This window comes from Camarhynchus parvulus, chromosome 2 (assembly GCF_901933205.1).
Source record: "Camarhynchus parvulus chromosome 2, STF_HiC, whole genome shotgun sequence".
NCBI lineage: Eukaryota > Metazoa > Chordata > Aves > Passeriformes > Thraupidae > Camarhynchus > Camarhynchus parvulus.
In genome coordinates this window covers 150,606,978-150,619,663 of record NC_044572.1, presented here as the reverse complement: position 1 = coordinate 150,619,663, position 12,686 = coordinate 150,606,978, and the positions used below count along the sequence as shown (strand labels likewise).

At 59.2% G+C, this 12,686-nt stretch overlaps 3 protein-coding genes across 3 annotated transcripts; 1 reads left to right on the top strand and 2 right to left on the bottom strand.

Annotated features, from left to right (window-relative positions):
• Positions 1 to 11: 11 nt before the first annotated feature.
• Positions 12 to 2,604, bottom strand: LOC115917540. Its single transcript, XM_030971663.1, has 9 exons — positions 2,532 to 2,604; positions 2,345 to 2,452; positions 2,105 to 2,248; positions 1,857 to 2,027; positions 1,669 to 1,768; positions 945 to 1,024; positions 658 to 767; positions 327 to 397; positions 12 to 217 (listed from the first exon to the last, which is right to left on the bottom strand). The coding sequence occupies exons 1-9, from the start codon at positions 2,593 to 2,595 to the stop codon at positions 91 to 93; spliced, it is 975 nt and encodes a 324-aa protein (XP_030827523.1). The 5' UTR covers positions 2,596 to 2,604; the 3' UTR covers positions 12 to 90.
• Positions 2,605 to 3,678: 1,074 nt separating this feature from the next.
• Positions 3,679 to 8,030, top strand: PYCR3 (pyrroline-5-carboxylate reductase 3). Its single transcript, XM_030943802.1, has 6 exons — positions 3,679 to 3,791; positions 4,751 to 4,815; positions 5,080 to 5,259; positions 6,625 to 6,837; positions 6,928 to 7,020; positions 7,684 to 8,030. The coding sequence occupies exons 1-6, from the start codon at positions 3,710 to 3,712 to the stop codon at positions 7,864 to 7,866; spliced, it is 816 nt and encodes a 271-aa protein (XP_030799662.1). The 5' UTR covers positions 3,679 to 3,709; the 3' UTR covers positions 7,867 to 8,030.
• A 1,208-nt stretch (positions 8,031 to 9,238) lies between these two features.
• Positions 9,239 to 12,144, bottom strand: TIGD5 (tigger transposable element derived 5). Its single transcript, XM_030943801.1, is given in 2 exon segments — positions 9,239 to 11,479; positions 11,481 to 12,144. Coding segments are annotated over 2 exon segments (1,758 nt in total). The 5' UTR covers positions 12,020 to 12,144; the 3' UTR covers positions 9,239 to 10,260.
• Between the last annotated feature and the right edge of the window lie 542 nt (positions 12,145 to 12,686).

The window sequence follows — 12,686 nt, the reverse complement described above, 5'->3', positions numbered from 1 at the left end:
ATCCAGTGGCATCCTTAGGGCCCATGTTCTCCACCAGGATCTGGAATAGCCATAAAAAGGGTTAAAACCCCTCAGGGAGGGGCTGGAGGGTCAAAAATGGGGGGATGAATCCATGGCCAAGCTACTGCTGGTGGTGTGGATGTGGCAGAATTCCAGCCCGGGAATCGCTTTCTTCCGGCACCGCTGCCCAGCCCTGGTGAGCCCCTGGCACGGGGACCTACAGAGGAGACACCAATCAGCACCCCAGGAAGCCACCAGCACCTTGGTGTCCCCCTGAGGTGACACCAAGCCATGGAGAAGGGACATTCTGGGTGGTTGGTGCTCACATGTTGGCCCTTGGCCTGCAGGGTTTGGGCTCCAGGAGCTTCCCAGCATCCATGACCAGCTCCGGTGTCACCTGGTTTGGGAAGAAGGGGGTTCCTGCAGATGTCCCTTGTCCCCTGGAGTGCCTTGGCAACCTTCAGGACACCCTCTTCCACCCCAAATTCCTCCCTGTATGTCACGTCCCCAGCCCTGTCTGCCCCATACCCAGAGGTGCCACCATGGTGAGGACACCCCAACCTTGAAGGACCTGACCCTCAGTGAGACCCAGGTGGCCCCCAAGAGCACATTTTGGGGGACAACACCAACATGGGGACATCCCACCCAGCACCTTACCCCACACAAGCTCGGTGTTGTCCTCTGGGCATCGGGGTCAGGTGACACCTGCCTTGTGAATTTGGGAATGTCCCTGGCCACCTCTTGGGGCTGCTCCAGGTGTGAGGGCTCTGCAAGAACATGGCAGGGGTGGAGACACCCTCCAAGGTGGAGGATGGGGACACTCTGGGGTGGTGGCACATGCCCTGGCAGAGCTTGGGGACACTCTGGGATAACACACGTCCCAGAATAAGATGGGGATGTGTCAGGGCTTCGGATCTTTGTCCTACAGCCACCACACCTCCCACCTTGTAGGCGCCTCTCATTTTGCAGGCAGCTCATCTCCATCCTGTCCAACTCCTCTTGCAGCAGCTCCATATCACATTCCCTGTGTGGGAAGAAGGAAAATTGGACTCCTGTCACCTTGGTGGCTTCTGTGTCACCACCACCATGGAGATATGCACTTCTCCACACCCTTCTCTGAGCAGAAATAAGTCAGGGAGTTGGGAAGAGGTGCCCAAAAGCCATAGGAAAGCCACCAGGATGTGTCCTGTCCTTCCCTGGAGACCTCTGCCAGATGGCTCCAGGGTGGGACACCCAGGGAAATTCAGGATGAGACACCAAGGATGGGTGGAACATCCCAGATAGGGGGTACATCCCACATGGAACATCTGAACAGAAATGGTGCAAGGAGTTGGGATGTGTCCGAAAGCCATAGGGAAGCCACCAGGATGTGTCCTGTCCTTCCCTGGAGACCTCTGCCAGATGGCTCCAGGGTGGAACATCCAGGACGGGAATTTCAGGATGAGGCACCAAGGATGGGACATCCAAGATGGAACATCTGAACAGAAATGGTGCAAGGAGTTGGGATGAGGTGTCCGAAAGCCATAGGAAAGCCACCAAGATGTGTCCTGTCCCTTTCCTGAGAACTTCTGCCAGATGGCTCCAGGGTGGGACATCCAGGGCGTGAAATCCAGGGTGGGACCCAGCAGCTCCCAAAGGTTCCATGCCACCTCCTCAACCACGTCCTACCTCTCCGGGGTGGAGGTGAGCCGGTACCGGGCCTTTTCCCGGGGAACCACTGGCCGGATCCTTCTGGCACCATGGCAGCCGGATGCCAGCAGCCAATGCCCTGTGGGAAAACGAGAGGCTGGGAGAGGACAGACCCTCCCCTCTCAGGGTGGTTTGTCCCCAACCACTGTCCCCACACTTGTCCCCACCTGCTGCAGCAAGGACCAGGAGAGTGGAGATTGCTGGAATGCCGAGGGTGCTGGAAGCGAGGAAAAGGAGGAGAAAGATGGCCTGGAATGATGCTGGCACCAGTGGGAGAACCAGGAGCACGAAGTATGAGCTGTGTGGGATGCAGGAGGAGGTGACACTTTGGCTCTGACCTGTGGGATGAGGAAGAAGAGCCTGGTGTTGGCATCCAGCAGCTCCCATCGATCCTCCAGCCCCCACTCCCGCTCACCATCCAGGTCAGGGATGGCTTTGAGGTGCTCCAGGTGCTTTTCCAGCTGGCTTTGTGCATCTTCCAAGGCTGTCAGCATCAGCTCCAGGCTCTGGTTGACCTTCTGCAGCTTCTCCATCACCTCCTGAAGGACCAGGATGCTCTCTGCATATGGAAAAGATGGAAGCAGCAGTGGGATGAGCTGTGGAAGATGCACCCCAGTGTGAAAAAACCTGGGAATGGGATTAGCCATGTTCCCACCTGGCTGGGGATGAACATCCTGAGGTCTTTCCTGCTCCTGATGGAAGTTGGATGGGAGAACTTGGTGCCCTCCCTGGAGCTCTGCAGCCCCACGGCTGCTCACATTCCCTGTGGGGTGGGAAAAGAGGTTGGATCGGTCCCAAAGTGGGATATGGGAATGTTGCAGCATCCCAGCCCTGGTTCGTACCCATCCAATGGGCGATGTCCTGCACGAGCTGGGCCATGGGGAGCTCATCCAGAGCTGACCTCATCCAGGTCTCCCAGAGCTCCTCCTAAGGAGAATATTTGGGGGGGTAATGATGGAGGAATGCTGGTTTTCCCCATGGACACCCCAAATGCACCCCTGGGTGCTCCCAGCACAGGACGGGGGACAGAGGAGGGGGTTTGGGGATCTAAAATATGGAAAAAGGTGTGAACTCACCCCAGAATTCGGCCTTCACCCCCCAAAAAAACCATACCTACACCAAGCAAAGAGGCTGCCCAGGATGGGGGGTCCCAGAATCCAAATTTCCCAGCCAGAGGGAATCCCACAGCCACCAGACAGTAACAGGAGTCCAGGTGTGACATCTCCTGGGATGTGGCTTCATCCCAGAACCAGCTGTCACCCGTGGTTGTCTTGAGGGGGATTTGTGGGGGGAACCCCAGCTCTGGGGGGAGGGGGGTCCCCCACCTTCTCGGGGGGGGCAGCAAGGCCCAGCCACCCCAAAAACCCGGCAGTGGCACAGAGGAGCAGCACAGCCCAGGAGCTCTGGAGCAGCATGATGGGAATGGAGGGGGTCCTGTGGGAAAAGAGGGTGGGGAAAAGCGCCCACATTCATGTACAAATTACAGGACACCCCCTCCCCAAATTTCAGGGTCCCCCCCGCCAGTGGAACCTCCCATAGTCCCAGGGATGCTGGTGGGTGAGGAGCACCCTGGAATGGGAAGCAGCTCCCACATCCACCGACAAATTAGGGGACATCCTCCACAAACCCGTGGATGCCGGCGGGTGGGGGAACCTGTGGGGCCAGGAGAGTGGGAAGCACCTCCCACATCCACGGACAACTTTGGAGGCCTCCCCCACGCCAAATTTTGTCCCCCACCCCCGTGGTGGGGACCCCCTCGTGGCCCTAGGGGTGCCGGGGCTCCGCTGAGCGCTGCAGGGAAGGTTCGGAAAGGTTTTGGGAATGGTTCGGGAATTCCCTCCAGGACCCCTACGCGTGCACCTCCGCGAACCACGTGCCGCCGGCGCCTGCGCAGTTTCCCCTCTTTACCCCGTTCACCCCGCCCCTTAACGGCTGATCCACCAATAGAAGAGGGGGGTGTGGCTGCCTGAGCCCAATCAGGGCCGGGAGTGTGGCTCTGGGGGCGTGGCCTCGCGTAGCGATGGAGGAGTCCGAGCTCTGGGTCGGGTTCGTGGGCGCCGGGCGTATGGCCGGGGGGCTCGTCCGGGGGCTGCTGCAGGCGGGTACGGCATGGGGGGCGACCGGAGGCTCCGTGACACACGGGCAGGGGAGGGGACACGGCGACAGTCCTGGTCTGGCGCCTTCCCGGCGCGTCCTGTGGCGCGGGGAAGTGCGGGGGGACATGGGGACAGCGCTGCTCTGGACGCTCCCTGCACTCCCTTCCCTGCTGTCCAGTGGAGGGACATGGGGACAGTCGCGTCTTGACCCGTTCCTGAAGTGCCAGCCCGCCCCTGGGTCCTTGTCCTCCAGTGCAGGGACATGGGGACAGCCCTGTCCTGGCTCGTTCCCAAGGTGCCAGCCCTTCCCCAGGTCCCTGTGCTCCATTGGAGGGACATGGGGACAGCCCTGCCTTGGCCTATTCCCAAGGTCCCAGCCCTTCCCAGGTCCCTGTTTTCCATTGGAGGGACATGGGGACAGCCCTGCCTTGGCCTATTCCCAAGGTCCCAGCCCCTCCCCGGGTTCCTGTCCTGCACTGGAAGGACATGGGGACAGCCCTTTCCTGCCACTCTTCCCCTGGGGACCCTGCTCTTCCCTGGTGTCCCTGTCCCCCAGGTCAGTGTGGGGACATGGGGACAGCCCTGTCCTATCCCAGTCCCCCGGGGTCCCTGTCCCCCAGATCAGTGTGGGGACATTGGGACAGCCCTGTCCTGCCTCTCTCCCTGACATCCCTGTCCCACAGACAGTGAGAGCACAGCCCTGTCCCTGCTCCCAGTGTGTCCCAGATTGTCCCTGTCCCATAGCACAGTGTGGGGACAGCCCTGCCCATTAGGGTCACCTCCATTGTCACTGCGCCCTGACACAACTGGTGCCAGCCACACTTGCTCCACATCCCCCTTTGGGATCATGCTGGGATTGTGGGAATCACATCCCGGTGGAAATTGGGGTGTCTGGGCTGTGCTGGGGTGTCCCCCCAACCCTGGGGCCACCCTGGCCACTCACACCATTCCCTGTGTCCCCAAAGGAAAGGTTCCAGCCAGCAACGTCCTGGCCAGCGCTCCCTCGGACAAAAACCTGGATGCTTGGCGGGTGAGTGGGGCCAGGGGGGTGGGAGATTTTGGGGTGTCCCTCACTGTGGGCTCAGAGCACCCTTTCCCCCACATTCAGGAGGGGTTTGGCTCATCCTTCCCAGATCTGGGTGAGATCCAGGCAGAGCCTCGGTGGCTTTGTGACCAGAGCAGGTCCACAGGCTGTGTCCCTGCCTCTGGATGTGCCGTTACCATGGGGGTTCTGGTTTTGGGATGCTGTTTTGGGGGATGCTGGGCTGTGATCCCTCTCCCTGTCCCTGGGCAGGAGTTGGGCTGCCGGACCACACACTGCAACCTGGAAGTGGTGTACAGGAGCACCCTGGTCTTCCTGGCCACCAAACCCCACATCCTGCCAGGTGTCCTGGAGGAGATCCGTCCTGCTGTGGGGTCCCAACACATCGTCGTGTCACTGGTGGCTGGTGTCACCATCCAGACACTGCAGCGGGTGAGACTCCTCCTTCTCCTTTTCCTTCTTTTCTCCTCTCCTCCTCTTCCTTCTCTCCTGCTCCTCCTTTTCTCCTTCTCCTCCTTTTCCTTCTTCTTTCCTGCTCCTTCTCTTCTTCTCCTCCTCTCCTTTTGCTTCTGTTTCCCCTCCTTCTCCTTCTCCTTCTCCTTCTCCTTCTCCTTCTCCTTCTCCTTCTCCTTCTCCTTCTCCTTCTCCTTCTCCTTCTCCTTCTCCTTCTCCTTCTCCTCCCCTCCTTTTGCTTCTGTTTTCATTTCTTCTCCTCCTTCTTCTCTCCTTCTCCTCTCCTTTCTTTTTCCTCTTCCTCCTTCTCCTCTTCCTTCTCTTCTTCCCTCTCCTCCTCATCCACCTCCTCCTTCTCTCCTCCTTTCTCTTTGTCCTCATCCTGGTTCTCCTCCTCCCTTCTCCTCCTTTTCTCCTTTTGCTTGTTTCCCCTTCCTCTCCTCCTTCTTCTCTCCTTCCCTCCTCCTCTCCTTTCTTTTTCCTCTTCCTCCTTCTCCTCCTCCTTTTCCTCCTCATCCACCTCCTCCTCCTTCTCCTCATCCTTTTCCTCCTCATCCACCTCCTTCTCCTTCTCCTTTTCCTCCTCATCCACCTCCTTCTCCTTCTTCTCTCCTTCTCCTCCTCCTCTCCTTTCTTTTTCCTCTTCCTCCTTCTTTTCCTCCTCCTCTTCCTCCTCATCCACCTCCTCCTCCTCCTCTCCTCCTTTTTTGCTTGTCCTCATGCTGGTCCTCCTTCTCCTTCTCCTTTTCCTTCTCTCCTTTTGCTTCTGTTTTCCTTTCCTCTCCTCCTTCTCCTCTCCTTCTCCTCCTCTTCTCCTTTCTTTTTCCTCTTCCTCCTTCTCCTCTTCCCTCTCCTCCTCATCCACCTCCTCCTTCTCTCCTCCTTTTTCCTTGTCCGCATCCTGGTCCTCCTTCTTCTTCTTCTCTTCTCTCCTTTTCCTTCTCTCCTTCTCCTCTTCTCCTTCTCCTTCTCTCCTTCTACTTCACTCCTTCTCCTTCGCTCCTTCTCCTCCTCCCTTTCTCCTTCTCCTCTTCTCTCCTTTTCCCCTTCTCTTTCTCCTTCTCCCCTTCTCCTCCTCCTTTTCCTTTCTCTCTTCCTTCTTTTTCATCTCTCATTCTCCTCTTCCTCCTTTCCTCCTCCTCCTCTCCTTTCTCCTCCATTTGCACCCAGGCCCATGCAGGACACACCTCTGTGGCCTTGTCCCCACCCAGCTGCCCCTCCAGCTCCCTCCCCGTGCTCCTCACTTCTCCGCCAGCCTGATGGGTGACACCCCCCGGTGTCTCCGGTCACCTTTGGGTACTTCCCATGGCTGGCACCTCTTCTCCCATCCCCGTCTTTTCCCAGCTCCTCCCGCCCGGGACCAAAGTGCTGCGGATCATGCCCAACCTGCCCTGCGTGGTGCAGGCAGGGGCCATGGTCTTTTCCCGGGGCAGCAACGCGGGTGACGAGGAAGCCGCGCTCCTCAAGAGCCTACTGTCCTCCTGCGGCCTCTGCGAGGAGGTCCCCGAATCCTACATCGACATCCACACCGGGCTCAGCGGCAGCGGCGTGGCCTACGTAAGCCAGAGGGACAGGGGATGCTGTCCTGGGATTTGGGGGTTGCCCTCCTTGCTCCAGGCTCACCCCTGGATCCTCCCCTCTTCCCAGGTGTACCTGTTTGCCGAGGCGCTGGCCGAGGGCGCGGTGAAGATGGGAATGCCGGGCGCCTTGGCCAGCAGGATCGCGGCACAGACGCTGCTGGTGAGTCCTTGGCACACGCTGGCATTGCCCCCCTTCCCTCCTCCCCCTGGGCTCCACAACATCCATTGGGATGAGGGAGGAGGTGCTGGAAGCTGCCCTGCCTCAGTTTCTCTTCTTGGAAGCAAAAATGAAGCCACCAGAAAGACGAAGGGCGTGGCGGTGGGACAGTCCCTCGCCACGGGGGTGTTGGGATGGTGATGCCATCTGTAGCCACGATATTTTCTGAAAAATCCTTTCCTTGGGATTTTTCATCCTGAGAAGCTGAGAGGCCTCAGGAACGAAATGTAAACAATGGTTATCTGCTGCTGTGGAATGCAACAGGTGGATCTGTGATTGGTCTCATGCATTTGTTTCTAATTAATGGCCAATCACAGTCAGCTGGCTCGGACTCTCTATCTGAGACACAAGCCTTCGTTATTCATTCCTTCTTTTTCTATTCTTAGCTAGCCTTCTGATGAAATCCTTTCTTCTATTCTTTTAGTATAGTTTTAAAATATTATATATCACAAAATACTAAATCAAGCCTTCTGAAACATGGAGTCAGATCCTCGCCTCTTCCCTCATCCTCAGACCCCTGTGAACACTGTCACAGCCACCCAACCGTGGAAAGGGGAATTTGGCAAGTCCCAAATCTGCCCTTCTTGGTGTCCTGGTGTCCCGTAGGGCGCAGCCAAGATGCTGCTGGAGACGGGGGAGCACCCGGCGAAGCTGCCGGGGGACGTCTGCACACCCGGGGGCACCACGATCTACGCCCTGCACCAGCTGGAGAAGGGAGCGCTCCGGGCCACCGTCATGGATGCCGTGGAGGCCGCCACCAACCGGGCCTGTGAAATGGCCAAGGACTAGTGAACGAGCCCCTTCTGGGACAGGAGGGGTGATGGGGACCAAAGCGAGCTCCTCTGAGGAGCAGGGGGATCCTGACATCTTCAGGAGAACGTGGTTGAGGGTGGGAGGCGGTGTGGACACGTGTTACCTCTGCAGGGCTGGAACCAAATAAACGTGGCCAGAGCAATGGGGGGTGTGGCTTTTTGTGGTCCCTGTGGTCCTGGGAGGCCACCACAGGGTCACTTCCATGGGGAGGAGACATCCATGGATGTTTCCAGGGATGGAGCTGGTGCCACGCCGGCTCCATGCTCACTGGGGATGGTGCTGGCACCAATGTCACCAAGGATGAAGCTGGTGTGGGATGTGCAGCACTGAGGAGAGACTTTTGGGAATGAGGTGATCCCAATTTAACCCTGCTGAGGCTGGGAGAATGGCTGCATCCCTATGGTCAGAGCCACATCCATGAGGATGCTGCCCACACTCCAGAACTATGGGCAAGAGCTCAACCAGCCAAAAAAAACTGCACCACGATCCCTCCCTGGCACCAGGGAATGGGATGGAAGCCCTGATCTGCTCCCATCTCCAGGAATATCGAGGGGGTAGAAACTCAAACTCGCCCATCAGGAGGGGATCTGAGCCTTCTCCATGCCCTAACTAAGCTCTGCTTGCCTCCCAGCACCTGCACACACGCAATTAGAGATTATCTGGGAACTGCTTTGAGGATGAAAAGGTTTTTTCCGGGCAAAACATCACTGGTGGGAACATCTGGATGCTGAGCCCTGACTTTGGATAAGGGCCTGGAGTGCCAGAACACAGGGAATGGCTTCCCACTGCCAGAGGACAGGGTTAGATGGGATATTGGGAGCAATTCCACCCTGGGAGGGTGGTGAGGGGCTGGGATGGAATTCCCAGAGAAGCTGTGGCTGCCCCACCCCTGGAAGTGTCCAAGGGCAGGCTGGACTGAGCTTGGACCAACCTGGGACAGTGTAAGGTATCCCTGACCACAGCAGAGGTTTGGAATTTGATGGCCTTGCAGGTCCCTTCCAACCCAAACCATTCCATAATTTTATATTCTCACCCCCACAAATCAGTTCAAAGACCTCCAGCCCAGCACCTTCTGCCGATCTTTGGAACATTTTTGCCACACAACTAAACTTTCTTTCATTCACAAACTCCTGGTTGAAATGAGCACGTCCCAAGCTCCAGAATCTTTTCATGGGGCGATTTTGGTGTAAAAGATGATAAACAGAAATGTGATTTTACACGATCACACCCCATTGGTGTGGGGAAGGCCACACTGGAGAGGACACAACCCCATGAAGATCCCCCTGGTGCTACCCCAAATCCCTCTGGGATGGCTCCACCTGGCAGTTCACAGATGACAACCTCCACGTGGGAATAAAAATCCATTTAATTTCCATAAACTCTGCAGCAAGGAGACAAAGAACCAACAAGTAAAAACCCCCACCCGCCCGCTGACATGGGGCACGGCAGCACTGAGGAGTTAATTTCATTTCCCCCTTCCAGTAATTCGGCTAAACACCCTAAAATTTCATCCAAATCAGGTCAGGAGCTGCTAAATTCCCATCAGATGCCTCCAATATTCCAAGGCAGTGCCAGGAGCCCAACCTCAACTCACCCAGATGTGTCCTCCAGCCCCGGCCACCCCACAAACCCCGTGAGAACACCTCAATCCCCAACCCTGGAGCCTTCAGCTCCATGGGGATGCTCAGATGATGGTACCTGGATCACCTGTGGTCCAGGTGTTCCCAGCTGTGATGGGAATGATGGAGGTGACTCTTCCTCATGGATGCCACCCAAGCATCCCTTTCCCAATCCAGTGCCTGAAGGAAATTGTCTTAAACCAGCCCCAAACCATCTTGGTGTAACAGGATTCTGTTTCAGCAGTGGGAAGGGCGTCACCAGCCTCTTCCAAGGTGGAATATTTCCCCTGCAGCACCTCAGGAGTGGCCCATGTCCAGCTGGCTGTGCCCACCTCAACCCTGCTCTGGGATGTGGGGATTTTTCAGGGTAACACCCCCCATTATCCCATGGACACTGAGCAGGTCCTTCCCTCACCCCTTCTCCCCATGGAACTGGGGGAACTGGGCAATTTTGGGGGGTGGCATCCACCCCCCTTCTGGCAGTGCCAGTGACCAGGGGCCACAAGGGACGTAAAAAATAGCACCTCCTAAATATATTTAGGTAAGGAACAACCCTGGGATTCGAGTTGTTGCACAAAAATCCCCTGAATTGTGACCCACAGGCATCTGGGCTTCTTGATCCCCAGGGAGTCATGGTCACAGAGGGGCAAGTGGCACCTCCACCACCATCCCCCTGGGACAAATGGGGTGTCCCCAGCTCTGTGGCCAGCCAGGGGTGGTTGGTAGCCAAAAAGTGGCAGCTGGCCCTGCCCTAGGATTGGGGGCTGCGGCCACGGCGCAGCCGCTGGGCCATGGAGATGAGGGAGCGGAGCTGCACCAGCTTCAGCGGCCCCACTTCCCGGGGGTCCTGTCCCTCCAGCCAGCGCAGCGCCGTCTCCAGACCCTGGATGGCTTCCCCAGCCGTGGGCAGCAAAGGATCTCCTCCTTCCTCACCCCTTTTGCCACCAGCTGCTTCCTCCTCCTCCTCATCCTCCTCCGCCGCGCAGCCCTCGGCGCCTTCCTCCTCGGCGTCCTCCTCGCCATCATCATCCTCCTCCGCACCTGGAGCTGCATCATCCAAGTGCAACCAGTCGGACACTTCCTCGGGAGCCAAGCACTTGAAGGCCAAGGCGGCCAGGTGGGTCAGGTCACTGAAGACCTTGCTGTCCCCTCCGCCCTCCTCCGCTCCGGGGGTGTCCCCATGCTCTTCCTCGCCGGGCTGGGGCTCGAAGGCGGCGCGCAGCCCCAGCAGCCAGCACTTCTCGATGGATCCGGGCGGGATGAGATCCCAGGAGAGCCCAGCCAGGTACAACATGTCCTTGAGGAGGAAGGAGCGCACGAAATCCGCGGGACTGCCGGGGCCGCCGCAGGACACGGCCAAGCGCAGCAATTCCCGCTTGTAGAGCTGCTTGAAGGCCGACACCACCCCTTGCTCCAGCGGCGCCGGGATTCGGCCTCCTGCTCCGGCCAAACGGCTCCCAGAGGGACCCTTGGAGAGGAACAGCGCACGGATGGACCCATCCGGAGTCTGGAGCGGTGGAGAATCCTCAGCCCCCGCTCCAGAGCGGTTTGGAGCGGAGCTGAGCAGCAGCACGGCCTTCTGCTGCAGGCAGCTCCGCCTCAGGTACCGCTTCACCCCCGGCACGAAGTCCTCAAAGAACCAAGCCCGCAGAAGCGCCGGCGCCAGCCGGGCCTCGGGGCTGTAGCGGTAGCAAGCCGGGAATTTCTCCTGGTTGTGATGCCGGAGGCTGGCGGGATCGCGGAGACCCCCGACCACCAAGGGCTTGAGTTTGTGGGAGCCGGTCAAATTGGCGGCCAGCAGCACCGTGACGCGTTCGCCGCGGGCTGGACGCCTTGCCGTGATTCCAGCACTGGGGAGAAGCTTCCAGAAGAGCCTGGTGATGTTGGCGTTGTAGATCTGCTCATCCCCGTAGCCGCCGGCATCGGGCAGGACCTCGGCGCGGGTGGCCGGAGGCGCGTTCGGGCTCGGTGGGGAGGCCGCCCTCGCCGTAGATGCGTTGGCTGGAGATGCCGTGGCGCTTCTGCCAGCGCCAGAACCAGCCGTGGCTTGCCTTGAAGGTGCATTCAGGCCCGTAGATCTGCCGGGCGAAGGCTTCCGCTTGTGCTTGGATGAGGGGTCCGGAGAGCGGCACGCCGTGCTGGCGCAGGGCGAGGAACCAGGCGTAGACGGCGCGGTCGATCTCCTCCTCGTTGGCCAAGCGCATCTTCTTGCGCTGGGTGCCCACCTCGCCGCCGAGCTGCTCCAGGAACCAGCGGAGCTTCGCCTCGTCCTTCAGCCACCCCCGGAGAGTGCCCCCCGGCACCCCGAAAGCCCGGCACACCGACGCCTGGCGCTCGCCCTTCTTCACCCTCTCGATGGCCTGGAGCTTGTCCTTGATGGAGTAGGCGCGGCGAAGCGACATCTTCACCGACACCCCCCCGGCTGATGCGCTGCTGCCTCCACCTCCTCCTCCTCCTGCCCGCCGCCCTCCTGCCATTCCCCCGCCCTCCTCCGGCTCCTCCCCGGGCATGGAGCGACGCCCGCATCCATGGGAATGGGGGGCGCGTTATAACCGGGGAGGAATGCGGGGATGGGGTGGGGGGGGCGCGGCGGCGCCTTTGTCTCCGGTCCGGTCCCCCGCATGCGCGCACCCCACCACAGCCACTAAGTTGCGCCGCTCCCCCTCCCCCTTTTCCTCGCCAAGTTGGATTCTTCCTCCTATCTCCACCAGCGCCTCTGGGTTGTACCACTTTGCGAAAAGGGGGGAGCGCTGCCCCCTCCTCTCACGTCGCTTTCCCCCTTGAGCTGTTCCACTTGGCTCTCACGGGAGGGAGAAGAAGTGCGCGGAGGGAGACAACGGGCCGCAAGCACAGGGCGGAACCTCCTCCGCCCCGTAATGCCCCCCGTAAAATATAGGGGATCATCCTGGGGGAGGCAGGGAAGTAGCGTGGGGGAAGCAGCGAGGTGGCGCATCCCCCTTCTCGCAGAGTGGTACAACCCACGGGCGCTAGCGGAGGTACGAGGACGAATCCAACTTGGCAAGGAAAAGGGGGGGCGGCGCATCCTAATAGCTACAGAGGAGTGGTTCGCGCATCCCGCTTCCACCCCTCCGTGATGTTCCACATGTCTCTTTTATTGTGGGGGGGACAGGCCCCGCTCTATGCGTGTCACACGTTGTCTCCCCACAGCGCACCTCC

Excerpts from the sequence above, each read along its gene's own strand:
- LOC115917540 (XM_030971663.1), bottom strand. The coding sequence starts at position 2,595 with ATGAGGTCAGCTCTGGATGAGCTCCCCATGGCCCAGCTCGTGCAGGAC. Across the intron at positions 2,453-2,531 it reads GGACATCGCCCATTGGATGG|GGAATGTGAGCAGCCGTGGG; the intron begins GTACGAACCAGG and ends CCCACCCCACAG. Across the intron at positions 768-944 it reads AAATGAGAGGCGCCTACAAG|AGCCCTCACACCTGGAGCAG; the intron begins GTGGGAGGTGTG and ends ATGTTCTTGCAG.
- PYCR3 (XM_030943802.1), top strand. The coding sequence starts at position 3,710 with ATGGAGGAGTCCGAGCTCTGGGTCGGGTTCGTGGGCGCCGGGCGTATG. Across the intron at positions 3,792-4,750 it reads CCGGGGGCTGCTGCAGGCGG|GAAAGGTTCCAGCCAGCAAC; the intron begins GTACGGCATGGG and ends GTGTCCCCAAAG. Across the intron at positions 4,816-5,079 it reads AAAACCTGGATGCTTGGCGG|GAGTTGGGCTGCCGGACCAC; the intron begins GTGAGTGGGGCC and ends GTCCCTGGGCAG.